The 21,768-nt window shown below is 39.5% G+C and overlaps 1 protein-coding gene across 2 annotated transcripts in view; it reads left to right on the plus strand.

Moving 5' to 3' along the window:
- The window catches only part of FMN1 (formin 1), a 435,744-nt gene that overhangs the window by 383,581 nt on the left and 30,395 nt on the right, over positions 1-21,768 (plus strand). For both annotated transcript variants that reach the window (XM_069595979.1, XM_069595980.1), the window contains one exon: positions 16,890-16,941. In XM_069595979.1, the coding sequence (XP_069452080.1) occupies positions 16,890-16,941 (52 nt within the window). The remainder of the gene's footprint in view (positions 1-16,889; positions 16,942-21,768) is intronic.

Raw genomic sequence — 21,768 nt, forward strand, 5'->3', positions numbered from 1 at the left:
AATTTATTTGGTTTTATTTGAATAGGGTCCGTACCGGCTTTGGAATAGAGACTTGTTTTTTAACAATTAATTTCAATATCACAAATTATCTGTAAAAATGTTCGTTTAAAAGTTACCTATGTTTTGACACATTAAATGGAAGAGCAAGCAAGTAAACTGTATATTCAGTATGATCTCAGCTATATAAAAATGCGCAAATGAGTACATGTGATCATAAATATATACCTATATTTGTGGGAAATGAATATCAGTACTATCTCACTTAGAGAAAGGCTTATGTACTATTCTTATTTTTCTTTTTTTTTTCCTCAAATGTTCTACAATGAGGATTTATTAATTTAAAATCTCAGGAAAATATAAAGATTTGTCTAAAAATGAGGGAAAGGAAGGTAACAGTTATTGTTGAACAATGACTCCAGGGGAACCACTTGGAATTCTGCTGACCTCACCCATCAGCGCTTTCACCTCAGCAGCCTTATAAGTGCTGTGATCAGTCTTAGAACCAAACCTCATTTCTTTGTTTGCTTCTACTGACTCAGGCTTCCCTGGTGGCTCAATGATAAAGAATCCACCTGCCCACACAGGAGACACGGGTTCGATCCCTGGGTTGGGAAGATCCCCTGGAGAAGGAAATGGCAACCCGCTCCAGCATTCTTGCCTGGCAGATCCCATGGACAGAGGAGCCTGTTGGACTGCAATCCATGGGGCTGCAAAAGAATTGGACATGACATGGCGACTAAGAAACACCGCACTGACCGTGATAGTGATTACTTGTGCTAATGGTCCTTCTGTGTAACTTTTATAGGTAGAACAAATTAAATGTGCTTTAATATAAAAAATATCTTCTGCAGTGTCTTTTTAGGGAATCCTAGTTCTCCAAGTATTTCCTCTTCTTAGAAATCTCTCTCAACAGACAGACTGTTGCTTGCCTTCCCTGCACCTCTATTCTTGGTAATGTCACAGCTGAAGTTACAGTAGTAACTTGGGTACCATTTCTAGTGGGTCAGTTTATATCCCCAGCTAGGACAAATTCCTGACCATATGATAGAAAAGTAGATAAAGTATTTTAATGTTCAAAGCAATAGAAGTTATCAGGGAAGTGAGCCTTTTTTCAGCTAATGTGGCCCTGTAAATGAGACTCCCTAGTATACTCAGCTTTGCCAAGGTTCTAAAAGAAGACCGGCTCAAGAGTAACAATGGGTGCTTTGTGGTGATTACTGGACATTCTGGTGGTCCATTCATGTTCATGACTAAACATCTAAGCATTTATTTTTCTAGAGGAAGAGCTTCTATTCTTTAACAAACATCCCTTTTTTGCCATAAAGATGTCAGAGGTTCCATATAAATAAATCTAGACAAAGAGAAAATTTCTTTTGTAAAGTTATGGGTACCATGTTATATTTTAGCTGATAATATGAATATGGATTTTTTTCCCTCTCTTGGTTTTGATTACTTAAGATCAGTCTTAAGCTGTTAAGCTGTCTGACTATGCATAACAGTTTTTTTTTATCTGAGTTTTAGTCTAAAATATGATTAAAACCACTCTTTATAGTAGATATATTTCTGGACAGTTCATAAAAATATGTAGGATGGTTACTTTATAGAGAAGGTAAAGTTTCACATTTGTCTATGTGTGTATAAAATATAAATAAATGACTTTAATGTAGGTGATTATACATTTAAATTTAACTTATTCACTCAAATGCTGCTTTTCCAGTTATGACTTCTTATTTCTCTCATTTCCCACTCTGTAGTGATACAACAGTTTTATAGTTTTAAAGCAGGAACCTATAAGGAATAACAGTGTGAAATAGTGGAAAAGAAACTGTAATAAGGAAGCAAACGGTTTCTTTTTATCCCCCAAACCATCTGTAAGACCTTAGGCAAGTCACTTACTTTCAGTGTGTCATGCTTCCAAATAGAATCTATTGTTACCGTATCTGATTGTATTAAGTGATGCAAATTCTTTTTTAAAAAATTAAAAACAAAGGAAAAACAAAAGAAGACCTGTCAGCCAGAGAGGCAGAAATAGCAACTGTAATATTACTTCCTGATAGTTTTACTAGGTATGTATTTTAATATAATTTTAGTCATAACATATTTACTGCTTTATATTCTGAATTTCTTCACTTGTAACCATGCCACAGCTTTTTTCCATGATATCCTTTGAAAGCATGATTTTGGTGTTTGAATCTAGTCCCTTTGCCTCAGGTCTTAGGGAGCTTACTGTGGGTAACACAAATGTCACTAAAGAAAAAACAGGATGTTTACCTATTCAGACAAGTCTCATGGGAACCCAAGAAAAGTTGAACAAGCAAGTGTCATTTGGACAAATAATTGTTGTGGTGGTGATAGAAATGGTTGTAATAACTGTCATTTCCCAAGCTAATATGCCAGGTGCAGTGGCTAAGTACCTTACAAACATCTCATTTAATTATTACAACCTCCTAATATAGGTCCTATTATTACCTCCATTTATAGATTAAAAAACTCATTCTTATCCGAGTTAAACAATTTCCCCATGACTAACAGCTCATAAGTAATAGAACAATGTGAAGCTTTGGCTCCAGTATTATCCACTGTATAGAACCCACCTGATATGTGAAGAGGTTTAATGATAAATGAAAATCCCTTGGAGCACACTGAATATGCCTCAGTGAATATTCATCATTATCACCATCATCACTGCCACCACCAGTCCATTGTATTAAACTGCTTCCTCAGCAGCTAATCAGCCAGGGGATTAACTGTCCTTGGACCCCACTAGCTGTGGTTGGTGGGCTGATGGGGTCACAGTCCTGTACACTATTTGCATACAATCCAGTTTTTTTTATTCATTATCCTCTTGTTTTAACTTAGCTCACTTTTAAACTATAGCGTGAGAGGCTTACATGAATTTCTTAGGTTTCTCATTGCTCCAGGGTTCTTAAGTATAAAGTTTCATTTTATCCAGTGTACAGATGGGCAAGCTGAAGTACAAAGAATCAAGCGATGACTTTTAAGTACATAGATACTCATCAAAGGAAGTTACGGGCTAGTCAAAGAAGCCAGTTGATGAACTTTTTCCCAATTTGTTAATGTGGGCTTAAAGAAAGATTTGTTGAAAACCAAGTGTGAAAATGCTATGAAATAAACAAATAAATGAGGCCCTTGCCTTTGAGCACAATACTTTTAAATCAGGAAGAAAATAAGCATGGAGCCTATTCCCACTTTGCTCACAAATCTGCTTACAAATTCAAACTAGCATCTGCTTTCCTAGTCATTCTCCTTCTTACCAGTTAATGGAGCAAAAAAGTTGTTGATTTGTTAACACTAAGCTTATAGTCTCAAGTGCTAAGCATTTTGACTACAAAGTTAAACACAGACACACACAGTCCATGTCTTCCCAAAATTATGCATCTTTCAGTCAGTTCAGTTCAGTTGCTCAGTCACGTCTGACTCTTTGTGACCCCATGGACTGCAGCACGCCAGGCCTCCCTGTCCATCATCAACTCCCGGAGTTTACTCAAACTCATGTCCATTGAGTCGGTGATGCCATCCAACCATCTCATCCTCTGTCGTCCCCTTCTCCTCCTGCCTTCAATCTTTCCCAGCATCAGGGTCTTTTCCAATGAGTCAATTCTTCACATCAGGTCACCAAAGTATTGGAGTTTCAGCTTCAACATCAGTCCTTCCAATGAATGTTCAGGACTGATTTCCTCTAGGATGGACTGGTTTGATCACCTTGCAGTCCAAGGGACTCTTTCAAGAGTCTTCTCCAACACCACAGTTCAAAAGCATCAATTCTTCAGCACTCAGCGTTCTTTATAGTCCAACTCTCACATCCATACATGACTACTGGAAAAATGGTAGCTTTGACTAGACAGACCTTTGTTGGCAACATAAAAAGTCTCTGCTTTTTAATATGCATCTTTAGGCTAGTGCTAATACAAAGATGGGACAAAGTTGAAAGATCTTCTTCCAATATTAGTACACCTGCATTTTGTCACCAGATAGTTATTTAAAGCCTTGAAACTCTGAACCCCAGTGTCTTTGAAATATCACCAAGGTTCTTGAGGAAACAAAACAAAAGAGGGACAGCCTCTTTTACAAAGCTAACATCTTTGTAATTCCTAATAGTTCCTAAATGATAATTCATTTAGTGTCTGCGCCCCAAATGATGAGCCCACAGGAGTTCACTATTCCTCCATGACCCCTAAAAAAATCCTAAAGCATTGTAGAAGGCCTGAGCCTTCCCATTGAGAATGAAATTGTAGAGAGACAAGGTAGATACTATGGGAAACAGGATTTATGTATAATTATTCTCTTAAGTAAGAATCATATTATATACATGGTTAAGTATCCATGAAAAAAATAACAACAACAAAAAATCCTTACAATAGACTCGTCACTTCTTTTAATGTTGATAAGTTAAAGGTATTGTACGGTCCCCGAAGATAACATGGAGAATTTCAGGTCATGTTAAGAATGCAACCACCTGTCTCCCATTAATGTTAATGAGCCTCTCACAGATCATTCTAAAATTTTACCCCATGGTCTGTTTTAAAATATCAAGAGTCAGGAAATTTAGAGTGAAAGCTAAAATTTCATCTTGGCCCTTCCTCTCTGATGTATATATTCCTGTGGAAAATGTACAATACAGTGCAGCCCCAGTATACCTTGGTATTCGAAAATTCTGGAGAAATACATTGTCTACCATCTTGGGGAGCAGCAGGGGGCACTGGGAAGTATATTGGATTATGAATCAAGAGACGGATTCTGCCACTATCAGCATGACCCAGGAAAGTAACTTTGTCAACTCAGGTATCCATTTTCTCACTTCTGTAAAATTAAATTGTTGGAGTAGGTTATATCTAGGTTGTAGGTAATACTGTCTTATCAACTTTCTCAAGTAATTGCATCTGTATCACACTGAAACAGAAAAATTGCTGTGTACAGATAGTGTACAGTCTTTAGGGACTTCACTAGACTACAGAGAAGTGGAGGAAAAAAGATAGTAGAATATTAGCAGCTAATTAAGTGGTTGCCTTTAAAAATAATAAGCAGAATTCTTCTAAAGTCTAAAGTTGAGTATTGTGTCTATATTGTGAGTGGTGAAAGACTTACCTGTTGGGGCAAAATCTCATCTAAGATGGATATATATTGAAAAAAAAAGTATCATAAAGCTTTCACAGTGAGTTGACTCATGAATTGTGGGTAAATTTATTTCATTTAGATCTCGGTGATACTCATAACCTGATTAATTCCTAGAATTGTAAATGGATAAAATGTCTACTATTGCAATAGTTACTAGAGAAAAAAAACATATATAATCTGATGAACACTTAAATTTACATTGTGGTCTGTTAAACTGTACTCATCACCAATACAAATAATTATTAGAGTCATCATAGAATGTGAAATAGTAGTATAATTCTTATATAACGAGGGAGATTTTTCTAATTCAAACTCTTACTCCAGTATGATATTTTATGAGGTATTTGAATATTATATTGCCTGGGTTTAGAAATATTAAAGTGTAAATGACTTAAAATCATGAGGCATCTGTAATCTTGATTTCATCAAGACTATCTCTTTTCCAACCATTGATGAGACAGTTAAGCCCTATTGACCTAAAAGGGCACCATTGTGTGTAATGAATTTGCATATCCCTATTGCCACCACGTTTTACTGTTGTGCACAAGAGATGAGGGATGGGGAGAGACTGAGAAAATAGCTTCCCAAATCATTTTCCACGTTCTGCAGTTCAAGTGAAGAACCTTGGTTGAGAAAAGCCCCAGGTACCTGAGGAGTGACACGAAAGCCCTATCTTGCTTTCCTTTGTCCCCCATAAAGATATTCAGATTTAGTGGTAAAGGCAACTGAAAATGGCAGATCAAAATGATGAAGAAGATGAGATCTGGCAAGTCTAATTGAACACGAGAGGATCCCAGCTCAAACGTAAGCCTGAGGGTTACACTAGATGGTTTTTCACACTCCTTTTATCTGGGTCCCTTTGATTTTATGACTCTCCAGACCTCTTCAATGCCTTCTTTTCCAGTGTCTTTTGCTTGGTACTTTCATCAAAAGCCTGAATTTCCTAGTCAGCTTTAGCCTTAGATATCAAATTATACCTAGAAATCAAATTATACCCATATATCGAGAACCTTCATACCATGCCTTTGCACAGCTCATACCAGATTACACAGAAAATCTTCTAAATGAAATCTTAGGCACTTCAACTTTACCAACCAACAGGACCTTTGCAAATGTAAATTGTGACAGCCCCAAAATGATTCTTCTTTTAGTTTGATCACAGCCAAGAAAACTAATAAAATAGGAAGACTAAATAGGAGGATATCATCCTCTGTGGGCAAGCATGCCAAAAGAAAAAATGTAAGGCTAAGACCTCTCCATAACTCAGTGATTCTATATATTTATATTTTCCCCTCTCTCATAAATGTTAAGAAGTTATCCCTCTTTTCCAGTGTCAATGTGCTGTTGTTGTCTCTGTGGGTGAAAGTATTCTTTTCTCCTAGAAAGTACATGATGGGCTGATTTTTCTAAGAAATGAAAAATGACTGCTGTGCTCACATCAGATGGATACCACATGAAGTGGAGTGCGGTCCCTTTGTTTCCTTATTAGCATCACCAGCTCCTCTATTTGTAGAGCTGTAATAAAAACAGCTTCTTTACTGTGCGTCCTGTTGGTTTATACCAACCATGTCGGGTCCATAAACCATGGTATATTAAAGTGTAATAGACTGTGTAAAGAATACCAAGGAAGATATTCCAACCTCTGTCCCTTTCCCTCGTTTCAGAATTTACTACCTCCCAGATGGGCATCCATAAATATGACTTAATTATGTTTGGCATAAAACTCCCACTTTCTTTGAAGGGTGCCCTCCTCCTCCTCCCACTTTTACTGCATGAATGCAACCCTCTTGAGGATAAAACTTCGGATATTTCAGTTATCTAGATGATGAATGTTCTCAGTTTTTGGAAGGGTCATTTTCTTTATAAAACCTTTATATTTTTTGTAATTACTGCATTCAAAAAATTCAGTCCAATATAAATAAAACTCAAAGAGTTAATGTTTTTTGTGCCTGTGATGTATCAATCTAACTAATGGATCAGTCTAAAACAGAATTTAACAGGATGAAAAATAGCCCTCTCTTACCCTTTGATTCTATTGCACTCTTCTCTTTTGCTGCAAAAAGAAAATGGAAAATTTGAAATTGCTGTGCCAGGGAATGGGATGTGGTCCTGCAGTGGAGAGACAGTGAGCAGGGAGTGTATTCTGTTCGCATGGGTTCCTTGCTCTCAGATAAGTGGAGTACCTCCTAGGTAGTTGAGAGAAACACTATGAAATAGCTTAGGTCATGGTCCTGAAGAAGCACGGAGTCTGAGAGAGTAAGCAGACTGCCAACCAAGGACCCCAGTACCGTGACCCACATATGTGAACACAGTGCTGTTAGAGCTCCACAGAAAGAGCGTTCACCACTCCATGGAGGAGAGGCCCACTTGGAGGGCTTCACAGTCAAGGTCATTTTAAAGCTTGGTTTTTGAAGAGAAAAAAAGATACTTATAGTGGGTGTGTTTGGGAGGGAGAAAGGCAGGAAAAGGAGGCGTTCAAATCCGAGGAAACAGTTTTCCCAGCACTACTAATTGAAGGGTCTATCTTTTCTCCATTGTATGTTCTTGCCTTCTTTGTCATAGATTAATTGACCATAAGTGCATGAGTTTATTTCTGGGCTCTCAATCCAGTTCCATTGATCTTTGTAGACTCAGAGATCAGTATGTGCCAGCATCATACTATTTTGATTCCTGTAGCTTTGTAGTATTGTCTGAAGTCAGAAAGCATGATTCCTTCAGCTCTGTTCTTCCTTCTCAAGATTATTTTGGCTGTTTGGGGCCTTTTTTATTTCCATACAAATTTTAAAATTATTTGTTCTAGTGCTGTGGAAAATACCCTTCATATTTTGATAGGGATTACATTAAATCTGTAGATTACCTTGAATAATATGTTCATTTTAACAATATTCTTTCAGTCCAAGAACATGGTATATCTTTCCCCATCTGTTTGTGTCTTCTTCAGTTTCTTTCATCATGTCTTAAACAGTTTTCAGAGTACATATCTTTACACCTTTGTGTAGGTTTATTCCTGGATATTTTATTATTTTAGATGTGGTTGTAAATTAGAATTATTTCCTTAACTTCTCTTTCTAATAGCTATATATAAAAGAATGAAATTAGTACATTTTCTGTCATCATATTAAAAAATAATCTTCAGATGGATTAAAGACCTAAATGTAAGACCAGAAACCATAAAACTCCTAGGTAGAACTCTTTTTAATGTAAATCACAGCAATTTTTTTTTCAATCTATCTCCCAAAGCAAAGGAAATAAAAGCAAAATCTAAAAATAGGACCTCATTAAACTTTACAGCTTTTGCACAGCAAAGGAGATCATCAACAACAAAAAATGGCAGCATCAGCTTTGTGAGTAAAGTGGGAAAACAGGTTTGAGCAGAGGATACCTGAATGTGGGTTTGATCTCTGGGTCTAGAGGATCCCCTGGAATAGGACATGGCACCCCACTTCCCACTCACTCCAGTATTCTCGTCTGGAAAATGCCATGGACAGAGGAGCCTGGTGGGCTGTAGTCCATGGGGCTGCAAAGAGTTGGACGTGACTAAGCACCTGAGCACACCTGATCTGATGTGAAAATGACGTCAAGGAAAATTAACATCTACTGAGAATGGTTGTTAACGTTCTCAAGCAAAAAAACATTTTGCTTGAAACTGTGTACTATTCATCCCAATGTCAAAGAGCTGGAGTGGTGACTACTAGCATTTGCTTCTAGCCAATTAGTAATAAATGGCAGCCGTCCATGGGTGCCTGGCGTGTGTTAGTCACTGTGTTCATCTCTCACGTTCAGTGTGTCCAATACTCGCAACCACCTTGCAAGATCTTATCATTCTAATTTTATGAGCAAGGTTAAGTGCAGTCAGGTGACTTCCCCAGGGTCTCTCCATTCATAAGTGGCAGAGCAGAAATTCAAGCCAAGTCCACCTAACACCAAGCCCAAGTGTTCTCCACTCTACCACACCTGTATTTAACTTGGTCAAAGCAGCCATCCAGCTGGAAGCTTGGATTCCCAGCAGCCTCTGCTTGGCATTGACTCATTGAAGATTTGACTGCAATGATTCTGATTCAACCAAGAACTGTGCTCTTTTCATGTAGCCCTCATAACTGTGTGGGAGGCAGGAGGTAGGTCATTATTTCTAGAGGAGGAATCTGGAATACAGGATATGTGCATCTTGTCCGTGACATTACATGGCAGAGCTGGGCTTGAAACTTGGCCTTTAAGTAGCTTGAGTTCTGATTTGCATTCCTTGGGCCTGCAACCAGTGAATAGAAAAGATCATTTCTGCTTCAGTTGGTCGACCACAGCACTGAATTTCAGAATCGTTATCGTGGGGCGACTTTATGAAAACTAATGAAACAATGGCCATCCAATGAACCAGGAAACAAAATGCCAAGACATTAAATATTTACACAAACACGAATGGCCTTTATTCAGTAAAGGCTGCACTAAATAAAATCCACAAAATTATCTCTTAAATAAAAAACTTCCAGAGAAGCTGTGTCGCTTTCTCTCTGGGACATAGAGTTACATAAGAAATAAATATCATTCTTTAAGGGAGAAAATTAAAACATAAGAAAAGCAACACAGTTCTATCTGTGATAGAGAAATTATAGGATGCTGTAGGCAGGTCACCAAGCAAAAACCACTAGACTCTCTCCTGGCCCCTCCATTAAATTACCATCATCACAGTATATACCTGGTCTTGATAAGGAACTTTGGAAGACAGAATTGATGTTAAGCAAAATGTCTCATTTTCAGTACTCTGGTTTGTTTTTCTTGTGAGACTGTTATCATTCTAAGCAGTTGTTTTAGTCCCTTGATTTGAAAAAAAATTAATTTGTTGAGACAATGAGACAACTTTTTGCAAAAGTGAAGAGAAGAAAAAAAAAGGAGGGTCGGGGATGCCTGTTATTTCTCTACCTATCTGACCGTGTCTCCAAACTTATTCTTCTGGAAGCTACCCACCTTCCTCATAGCTACATGCATACATGCATGCCCAGTCATGTCTGACTCTTTGCGACTCCATGAACTGTAGCCCACAAAGCTCCTTTGTCCATGGGATTTTCCAGGCCAGAATACTGGAGTGGGTTGCCGTTTCCTACAGTGGGTCTTCCTGACCCAGGGATCAGACCTGCATCTCCTGAATTGGCAGGTGGATTCTTTACCACTGCGCCACCAGGGAAACCCCCTCTCCCATAGCTGTTACCAAATTAAACTGAAAAAGAAGCATTCTTATGCTCTATCCGTGAAATTGTACGATAGAAAACTAAGGAAATTCCAAACCTGGATTCAGGACCACTACTCGTCTTATTTGTAGGATAAGGACAGTTTCTGTCTAAGATGTGCCATCTTCAATTTAAACTTTGTCTCTCCCTTTTTGTGTGGGGTACCTCTGTGGCATGCTGTGGCTGCCTAGGCACCCCTAATTGAGTAACCCGGGTAGAAAGTCTCTTACTATAGGGAACAATCCATGCTCTGGAAGTTTTTTCTTTTTCTTTTCTTTTCTTTTTTTTTTTGCCAACTCTCATCAAAACTTACTTACATTGCTTCTTACCCTCTCAGGTGCAATTGTCTGTCTTCCCCAGAATGAAAGTTCTATAGGATATTTGTCTGCTTTCTTCACTGAGGGGTGCCGTGCACCTCAAACAGAGTCTGGCAAATGGAATGAAAGGACAGACTCACCTATGTCATGACGTCTGTAGCTACCAGAGCTTACAGAGCCAGATAAGGCCAACAGGAATGTGCTCTTTGTCCTACAGACTGTCAGAAAGAATGTTTTTTAAATTTGGGAACATATGTTTAAAAATCCTAGCTTCTCTGGAAAAGGTGGAGGAGGATGGAATAGCAGTGGCCAGTGCCTTGAAGGGGCCTGGCCTTCCCATTTCTCTCCCACTCTCTGCTGACTTTCTTGTGCTGAGACTGTCAGTTCTAGTATTGAGAAGCTAGAAATAGAATTTGGAAGAGTATGATTCTTACACCTGGCCTACAATTACCTTATTTGTTGGTGATGTTGGAAGTTGAGTTTGTGACTCCTGTCTTTAAACATTTTCCTTCTGGGTAATTTTCCTTTTGTTTTACTCAGAACATTGAGGACTTAAAATGTATCGTGACATGGTTGGAAATTTCACACATTGTGGCAGGAGAAATGCTTTAGGCTGGTGGAGCTTCAGGGTCACACCAGGGAAATGGCTGCCTTTTCTGTCTGAACAGAGGCCCTTGACTTAGGAAAGCTTGAGATCTCTCGGTTCTACTTTTCCTGCAGGCTCTCATCCCCAAAACCCTCAGAGGTTCTGCAGTGTGCTTTGCCACTTAGCAATACCTCTTTTTACATTTGGATACTGTTTGTACCCCACAAATAACTATATTCATAGAGCTCTTGCACAGTCTTCATCTCATGCTTAATTCAGTTTGGAAAGGATATTTCTCGTGACTCAGTTTATATGCAGCAATGGGGTTGACCACAGTCTGCTTAGCACGGAGTGGAAGTAGCCAGTTAGAAACACCTAGTGACAGAGAACAGCCCCCGTAAGCTCCAGGAAGATCACTCAGGCCTCAAAGGAATTTTCCCCCTTATTTGGTCATGTACATAATCAGTAATCACTGGATAAGAACAAACCACTAGTCTTTTCATATTTGGGGGAACTTGGTAGCCTAGGAGAGATGCAAGCCACTTCTCTGTGTCTGATTGGCTAAGAACTCAACTAATTCACAGAGATTCCTGCTTGAAGAACTCGAGAAATCATAGCACACAAAAATGGCAATGAGTGTGTCTTTACCTAAAATGATGTAGCTATCTAAATCATTTTAATACAAAAAATTTTGTTGAAATTTACTGAACTTAGAGCTACTAGTATACAGTTTTAGCCTGACATTCTTCTTTAGCCTGTGTTCATACTCTGAATATAAAGTCTCATGTTCAGGAAACTTAGTATCTGTCTATTTAAGCAACTATTGTCAAGCATATACATTTTTAGCTAAAGTAATTTATTTAACATGTGGACACCTTTCCATGTTTAAGGCCAGATGAAGGGGCTGCTCTCCTGAAGCTTACATTCAATGCTGTGTGATAAATGAGTAAATGGATAGTCTGTTGGGTAGATAGAGGCTCTAAGGGAAAGAGGCGGGGCGTGCGTGGCAAAGGATAATCTTTCATGTGGCAGGATCAGAGAAGGTGATATTTGAGCTGAGACCTAATGCAGAGAGGGAGCCAGTCACACAGGGGCTGCGGGCAGTGTCCTCCAGGGAGGAGGAAAGGCAGGTGCAGTGGTCCCCAGCCCACACACTCGGTGTGCTCCTTCAGCGATCCTGCCAGCTAGGCTGGAAAGGAACAAGTGTGAGAAGGAGGAGATGGCGTCACAGGGGAGCCAGGGGGCAGGCTGGCAGGACCTCTGGGCCATTGTAAAAGCTTCAGAGGCTTTGTCAGGAGAGATGGCATGCTGTTTTGGTCAGGGAAATAAATTAATAAATTTACATTGACTAAGTGAATAATGATGAGATGCTAATAATACCTGTCCTGTCATTTATCGAGCGTATCTTAGGTGCTAAGGGCTTTACGTGTATTATCTCGTTTAATCTTTATCACGTCTGTGTGATGATAGTCTCTGTGGCTCTGCTCATAGTACAGATCAGGCCATAACTACACAGTGCATCATGAGGGACTTGTCCAGTCACACAGGTAGTAAATGGCAGAGCTAGGCTTATTAAATAGCCTAGCTATTTAATATCCTTTGAAATATCTTAGCTATTAAAATCTTTTAATATCCTTTTAAATATCCTAGCTTTTAAAATCCTTAATACCTTTCATAAGGTATCACAACATAGCTTGTTATGATTGATTTTCTTTTCTCATTCATTTTAACATCATAAGCATTAAATGAAAGATTCTTTTTCAAGTTGAGGTATAGTTGATTTACAATGTTGTGTTAGTTTCTGCTCTACATCATAGTGATTCAGGTATACATACATATACATTCTTTTTTTAATTCTTTTCCATTATATTATCACAGGATATTGAATATAGTTCCTGAGGCTACATAGTAGAATCTTGTTATTTATTCATTCTGTCATATATATACTAGTTTGCATCTGCTAACCCCAATCAAGATTGCCGGGAGAAACAATCAATAACCTCAGATACACAGATGACACCACCATTATGGCAGAAAGCGAAGAAGAACTAAAGAGCCTCTTGATGAAAGTGAAAGAGGAGAGTGAGAAAGTTGGCTTAAAACCCAACATTCAGAAAACTAAGATCATGGCATCCGGTCCCATCACTTCATGGCAAATAGATGGAGAAACAATGGAAACAGTGACAGACTTTATTTCTGGGGCTTCCAAAATCACTGTGGATGGTGACTGCAGCCATGAAATTAAAAGACCCTTGCTCCTTGGAAGAAAAGCTATGACCAACCTAGACAGCATATTAAAAAGCAGGGACATTACCAACAAAGGTCTATCTAGTCAAAACTATGGTTTTTCCAGTAATCATGTATGCATGTGAGAGTGGGGCTATAAAGAAAGCTGAGTGCAAAAGAGTTGGTGCTTTTGAACTGTGGTGTTGGAGAAGACTTTTGAAGAGTCCCTTGGACTGCAAGGAGATCAAACCAGTCCATCCTAAAGGAAATCAGTCCTGAATATTCACTGGGAGTACTGATGCTGAAGCTGAAACTCCAATCCTTTGGCCTCCTGATGCGAAGAACTGACTCATTGGAAAAGACCCTGATGCTGGGAAAGAATGAAGGCAGGAGGAGAAGGGGATGACAGAAGATGAGATGGTTGTATGGCATCACAGACTCAATGGACATGAGTTTGAGCAAGCTCTGGGAGTTTGTGATGGACAGGGAAGCCTGGTGTGCTGCAGCATGCGGTTGCGAAGAGTCAGACACGACTGAGCAACTGAACTGAACCCCAGACTCACCCTCCACCCTCCTCATCCCCAGCTCCCCCCTTGGCAACCACATGTCTGTTGTCTATGCCAGTGAATCTGTTTCTGTTTCATAGACAAGTTCATTTGTGTCATATTTTAGATTCCACATATAAGTGATACCATATGATGTTTGTCTTTCTCTGAGTTACTTCACTTAGTATGATAATCTCTAGATCATCCATGTTGCTGAAGATGGCATTATTTCATTCCTTTTTAAGGCTGAGTAGTATTCCATTGTATATATGTACCACATCTGCTTTATGCATTCATCTGTGAATGGACATTTAAGTTGTTTCCATGCCCTGGCTACTGTGAATAGTGCTGCTATGAACATAAAGATGCATGTATCTTTCTGAATTATAGTTTTGTGTGGATGCATGCCCATGAGTGGGATTGCTAGATCATATGGCAACTCTGTTTTTAGTGTTTTGAGGAACCTCTGTACAGTTTTCCATAGTGGAAAACTGCACCAACTTATATTTCCACCAACAGTGTAGAGGGGTTCTCTTTTCTCCACACCCTTCTGCTGCTAAGTCGCTTCAGTCGTGTCCAACTCTGTGGGACCCCATAGATGGCAGCCCACCAGGCTCCCCCATCCCTGGGATTCTCCAGGCAAGAACACTGGAGTGGGTTGCCATTTCCTTCTCCAATGCATGAAAGTGAAAAGTGAAAGTGAAGTCGCTCAGCCGTGTCCAACCCTCAGCGACCCCATGGTCTGCAGCCTTCCAGGCTCCTCCGTCCATGGGATTCTCCAGGCAAGAGTGCTGGAGTGGGGCACCGTTGCCGTCTCCACCACACCCTTTTAGCACTTGTTATGTTTAAACTTTTTAATGAAGGCCATTCTGACCAGTGTCAGGTAGTTTTGGTCTTTGATCTCGTTGCAGTTTTTATCTTTTCACGTGCCTGTTGGCCATCTGTATGTCTTTTTTGTAGAAATGTCTGTTTAGGTCTTCTTCTCTTTTTTAATTAGGTTACTTGTTTTGTGTTGCTGAATTGTATGAACTGTTTGTGTATTTTGGAAATTAAGCTCTTGTTGGTCACATCTTCTGCAAACATTCTCTCTAATTTCATAGGTTGTGTTTTCATTTTCTTTATGGTTTCCTTTGCTATGCAAAAGCTTGCCAGTTAGATTAGGTCCTATTTGTTTCTTTTTGCTTTTATGTTTATTGCTTTGGGAGGCTGACCTAAGAAAACACTGGTACAGTTTATGGCAGAGAATGTTTGGCCTGTGTTCTCTTCTAGGACGTTTATGGTATCATATATTTAAGTCTTTATGCCATTTTGAGTTTATTTTTGTGCATGGTGTGAAGGTGTGTTTTAACGTCATTGATTTATATGCAGCTGTCCAATTTTCCCAACACCGATTGCTTAAGAGACTTCCTGTCCATTGTATACTCTTGCCCCCTTTGTCACAGACTAATTGACCATAGGTATATGTGTTTATTTCAGCCTCTCTATTCTGTTCCATTGATATGTCTGCTTTTGTGCCAGTACCATGCTGTTTTGATTACCATAGCTTTGTAGTAGTGACTGAAGTCTGGGAGCATTATGCCTCCTGCTTTGTTCTTTTTCCTCAGGATTACTTTGGCAATTCTGGGCCTTTTAAAGTTCCATATAAACTTTAAGATTATTTATTCTAGCTCTGTGAAAAATGTCATGGGAGATTTGATAGGGACCATGTTAAATGTGTAGATTGCTTTGGGTAGTATGGCCATTTAACAATATTAATTCTTCCAATCCAAGAGTATGGCATATCTAAATGAAAGAAATATTAAGGCTCACAGAGATTGTCTTGATGATTTTTCTAGACATATTTAAAGTGTTAAGAGTTGTATTATCATACATGACAGTATTATCTTCTGATTAAAGAGAAAATATATAAAAGAACCACTCCAAAATGAAACCTCCCAGTTTCCCTGTGGTCCTTCAGAACATGGGTTCTTTTATATATAAATACAATAGGTTTTTGTTGGCTAATCATTTTATTTTTTAAATTTTATTTTATAACACCAAGAACATTTTGTATTGGGGTATAGCCAATTAATAATGTGATAGTTTCAGGTGAACAGTGAAGGGACTCAGCCATACATATACATATACATATATCCATTCTCCTGCAAACCCCCTCCATCCAGGCTGGCGCATAACATTGAGTGGAATTCCGTGTGCTATACAACAATTTTTTGTTGGTTGTCCATTTTAAATATAGGAGTATGTATATGACCTTCCCAAAAGTTCTTAATCTGTAAATTCAGAATTCTATCTCACTATCATTTATTTCTTTAGTAATAGTATTTTTTTCCAATGCATTTAACACATTATTCTAAGAAAAGAGACCATAGGCATCCTTAGACCATGGGTATAGAGAAAACGTATGCAATGATTCCAGTGAATTCCTTTGAATTTGAGCAGAACTGCTACAAATGGTACTGAGTTTATGTTGTTGTTTTGAGGGAGTGGGGTTGTTGAGCACTTGCCAAAGGGTCACAAAGGGGCCAGCTATAGCTTGGATGACCACATGTTCTAATCTGGCCAAGATCATTCCACTTTTAAGCCTTTGTTCAGCATAATTAACAATATCACCCCTTTCAAAAGTATTCCAGAGAGAAAAATGCATTATATTTATGGTCACCATTAGCGATAGCTGTTAACAAGAAAGCAGTGATAGTGGACATAGAGAATTGAGTACAATCACCAGGACATGTGGCAGGGGCTGCCAACCCCTGAATTTGGGCTTATTTTGATTATAACTGAATGTAATAGAAGTCAGATTACACAAAGGATATGATGGAAGAAAATGCTGTTCTAATTCATGATTAATTCTCTTTCACAGCCAAAAAGGAACATAAAATGGAAGAAAGTTACTTGGAGAATGCACAGAAAAGGTAAGCAACTCTGACTGGCCTCAAGCCTCTCGTTGACCATCCATTCTTTTTTTTATTATTATCAAGAATATTCACACTGCTATGCAACCATCAACACCGGCCTTCTCCAGAACTTTTTCATCTTCTCCAAGGGTAGACTCCGTACTCATTAAACCATCTCCCCCATTCTCTCCTTCTTTCACCCTGGCAGTTACCATCCTACTTCTTGTCTCTATGACTTTGACTACTCTAGGTACCTCATGCAAGCAGAATCATACAGAACTTTTCCTTTTATGACTGGCTGATTTGACTTAGCATAATGAATAATTAGCCATTCTTTTGACTGCCTTTCCCCAACCCCATGAAGACTGTGCATCCAGGAGCAGATCGAGTCTAAGGAGAGCTGGAGTGAAAAACTCCAGGAATAGCCCTTGGGAACAGTGTTCCTCAAGAATCAGGGAATCATCCAGAAGTGACCCACCTGCCTCACGAGGTCTGACACTATTTCCATCTGTTTGCCTCTCCCCCATTACTCTGCTCCTAAAGACTCCATGGGTGCTGGGAACAATGGGACCCTTCTTAGCAGTACAACTAAATTAAACCAATTATTACAGGTACCTAAGAGACGTATGTCTCTCCTCAGGTTCTGGAGGATGTGGTAAACAGGGGGCAAGTGGAGAGTAGGGACTCATCTCTGTGTGCCCAGAAAACTCCCCGAGCAGTTGGGAAAGAGACCTCAGTTCAGTTCAGTTCAGTCGCTCCAGTCGTGTCCGACTCTGTGACCCCGTGAATCGCAGCATGCCAGGCCTCCCTGTCCATCACCAACTCCCAGAGTTCACCCAGATTCATGTCCATCAAGTCAGTGATGCTATCCAGCCATCTCATCCTCTGTCATCCCCTTCTCCTCCTGCCCCCAATCCCTCCCAGCATCAGAGTCTTTTCCAATGAGTCACCTCTTTGCATGAGGTGGCCAGAGTACTGGAGTTTCAGCTTTAGCATCATTCCTTCCAAAGAAATCCCAGGGCTGATCTCCTTCAGAAGGGACTGGTTGGATCTCCTTGCAGTGCAAGGGACTCTCAAGAGTCTTCTCCAACACCACAGGTCAAAAGCATCAATTCTTCGGTGCTCAGCCTTCTTCACAGTCCAACTCTCACATCCATACATGACCACAGGAAAAACCATAGCCTTGACTAGAGGGACCTTAGTCGGCAAAGTAATGTCTCTGCTTTGAATATGCTATCTAGGTTGGTCATAACTTTTCTTCCAAGGAGTAAGCATCTTTTAATTTCATGGCTGCAGTCACCATCTGCAGTGATTTTGGAGCCCCAAAAAATAAAGTCTGACACCGTTTCCCCATCTATTTCCCATGAAGTGATGGGACCGGATGCCGTGATCTTCATTTTCTGAATGTTGAGCTTTAAGCCAACTTTTTCACTCTCCTCTTTCACTTTCATCAAGAGGCTTCTTAGTTCCTCTTCACTTTCTGCCATAAGGGTGGTGTCATCTGCACATCTGAGGTTATTGATGTTTCTCCCGGCAATCTTGATTCCAGCTTTGTTTCTTCCAGTCCAGCATTTCTCATGATGTACTCTTCATTTCTATTCAACCTCTCACCTACTGCAGACCTCTTCTGTGTTCTTGTTTCTCTTAATAGGCACCCAAGTGAAATTATCCGCCTTACCTGTGAGAGCTCAGTAATGATCGGCTGTGGTGTCTTAGAGCCCTCGCTTTACGATGGTTTTTCTTTTTGGCAGTTGACCAGCATTAGTCAGCTTGGCCCTCTCCCATTCTTAGAAAGGTGAGGGGGAATACACTTAAGCTTTCTCATACGCAGAGCTGAAAAAACTGAGATAAATTGTGCTGGAACCCATTCTAAAAAGTACCAGAAAATTAAATAAGAGATAAGGACAGGAAACAGTATATAAGGTAAAATGAACTTTACAACCGTGTGAGGAGAAGAGTTCACTAAATGTGAGTGAACAAGCTCTAGAAATGAACCCTTTTCCTCCTGTTTCAGCACAATTTCTGAGAGTTCTGAAAGTCAGTATTCAGTGCTGTTTCTGCTCTGCATTGACCAATGCCGACATCTTGCCCTTCTTCCCACTTAAGTGCCAATAAAATTAAAATGCAGATAAAAGCAAGGTGAAGGCTAATCTCATGATTTTCTAAGTGCAGACATGTTCTTGAATCATGATTATTATCTTTGCATGATAATTTTAACAACCAAGATGATCACATGGTTCCGTTTATAGATTTTTAGATTGTACCCCTTTATTGGCCTTATCCCCTAAGTATTATATATATTTTACATTATCCCTGTATTAAGCTTCCCTTCATCAGTATGTCAAACTGGTGTGTCTGTGTTATGTAAATATCCCACAACCATAAAAAAAGACCATACACAAGGGCACATGGGTATCAGGCCAAACAAAATTTCACTTTCTAAGGTGGATGTCAAATATCTGATCCTTCTTCAAGATTCTCACTCCAGGAAAAGGGGGCCCTTGTGAGAGGGGCTGATGTTGCTGCTGTGCATTAGCTATGCTGAGGGGGGGTCATAAATTTTGGTTGTCAGCGTTTTCCGTGACTTTGTGGTGAAGGTAGTCTAGCTTTCATGTCATACATGAAATATGTTAGATCCCATCTTTAATGTAGAAACCACAGTTGTTTGGTTACACTCTTGAAGGAGGTTGGTGGTCAGTGTTGCAACATTCGTGTGAGATTTAGGAAATTCTTATGTTGTATTCTCAAGAGAAACAATTTACTCTGAGGCTAAGGAATATTTGCTTTTCCTCAGCAGTTTCTGAAAGCATGCATGAGGGGCAATAAGCGGATATGTTCCACCCTGGCATCTCAATGCTGCAAAAGAAGAACCGTTCCCTTTGCCACAGGCTCTTTGATAGAATCATTGTCTGAACTCTCAAAATGTTTAGCTGAGTCAAAAAAGATGGAAATCAGTCAAGGAGTTACAGCAGAGAGAAAAAGAATCAGGGAGCAATTGAGAGTGGAGTAGAGAGGTTTTATAGAACCTAATATACAGTTAGAAACCTGTCCTTTAAAAGTTGAAAACTGTTAGTTACTTGCTGAGAAACAAAAGAAAATTCCAACGTTGTCAAACAGGAGCAGTTTTCATGCACAAATAATCAGTAATCAGTCTTCTGTGCATCAGAATTGAGTTTGAAAGGAAGAGAGTTGTGTTTGGGGACGGGAGGGGGTAGTCTAGACCTTATCAGATAGCTGTGGGTTCATATTCTAGCATTTGGCTTTTCCTGGAACAAAGGGATCACACTGAAATCCAATAAGGCACACTCTCAGAGTGGCTTCGTCTTCGGTAAACTTGCCAAGTGCCAAAGCCAGGCCATCCTCTGCAACTGTTTGCGTTGGTTCTTCTGAAGAAGTTCACTTGCTTTCTTAAACACATAGGGGAAAAGCTGCTGAAATTCATTCTTGCCTTTGGTTTTCATCCTCTTTGAGGGTTAGCAAGTCAGGCTCCCCGTCCCGGGGGAAAGGTGGTGAGGGTACATGGTTAGCTTCATTTCAGAGCTAGGAAAAGCAAGGCCCACAGGATGATGAAATGCTTTTCTCAAGCCTCTGTAATAACCCACCAAACCATGCTGTCATTCTCTGAAGCAGCATCATACTTGCAGTGTCTTGATCTCACCGTCTACCCTCCCAAGAATGCCAGAGTTGGGGTTAAAGCACAGTGGTAACTTGAGTTTCTGTGCTCGTCACTATATCCTGCTGGAAAAGTAGGAAGATAATTTGCCCCTCTGAATACTATGCATGAAAGACTCTCTTCTCTCTTCAGTGCACAAGTAAATACGTTTCTGTGTAGAAGGTCCGTATAAGGAAGAGAGAAAAATGATGTGTTCCACTGGGGGTAACGCAGGTTTTGTGTCATATAAGCAGCAACTGTGTCAAAAGTGGAAACAAATTAAAACTTGACTGTTTTATTTCTTAAATGCATGTATCAGTGAGTATGAGTATCCAGAAGGCTGGATAGAGCAGAAAACTCATTTCACTAAGAAACGATTCTGTGGACCCAATTCTGCCAATGAGTAAGGTCATTCAGTCTTTCTAGGTCTCTATTTTCTCATCTGTAATATGGGAACATTGGACAGACTGACCCAAAATCCCTTCCAATTTTAAAGCCCTGTGACTCCATAAGAAATTCATGGACTGTTCCTTTAGGTTGCAGAACTCTCTCCGTACATATTTCCATGCTATAAAACAATCAATGTAGTTTACATTTTGAATGAAATAAAAGTATATGCTGTAGAGTGTACATTGGGTTTTATCAGTGTTTTGACTGCCGTAGAATTAGGAGTCATGTCTGAGCAAAAGCGGACATTGCTCCTTTCTGGTTTTGCTCTGAAATATATGTGTTTGGAATTATAAGAGAGTCCCTTAAGAAATTACTGCAGTTATTGCCTTTCTCCACCTATGCACTTCTAGTCTTTTAATAACTGAGAGCCAAAATTCCCTGACCAGTAGTTTTAATTTGCATTAAAAACAGATTTATTATTTACAGAAGCACAAAGAATTTATGGGACTCAGAGCTGCAGCTCCAGCTTGGATCTCGCCTAATCATAGCCATGGAATCAATTAACAGTTCATCTGTGAAATGTGATAAAATCTTATGAGATACATATTGCCCAATAACTGAGAACGAGATGAAAGTATGCTCCATAATAGTAACGGGGCTTCAGGGTTTTACAATCGTTGTTGAATAGAGTTCCATTAGAAACTCCGTATTCGGGATGGCCACAAGAAAAAAAAAGCACTGTGTCTGAACAGATGATAGAGCATTGAGTAATAAACCCTGGCCAGTCATTCTTGCTTTGATTA

The sequence above is a fragment of the Ovis canadensis genome, chromosome 7 (genome assembly GCF_042477335.2).
Source record: "Ovis canadensis isolate MfBH-ARS-UI-01 breed Bighorn chromosome 7, ARS-UI_OviCan_v2, whole genome shotgun sequence".
Taxonomy (NCBI): Eukaryota; Metazoa; Chordata; class Mammalia; order Artiodactyla; family Bovidae; genus Ovis; species Ovis canadensis.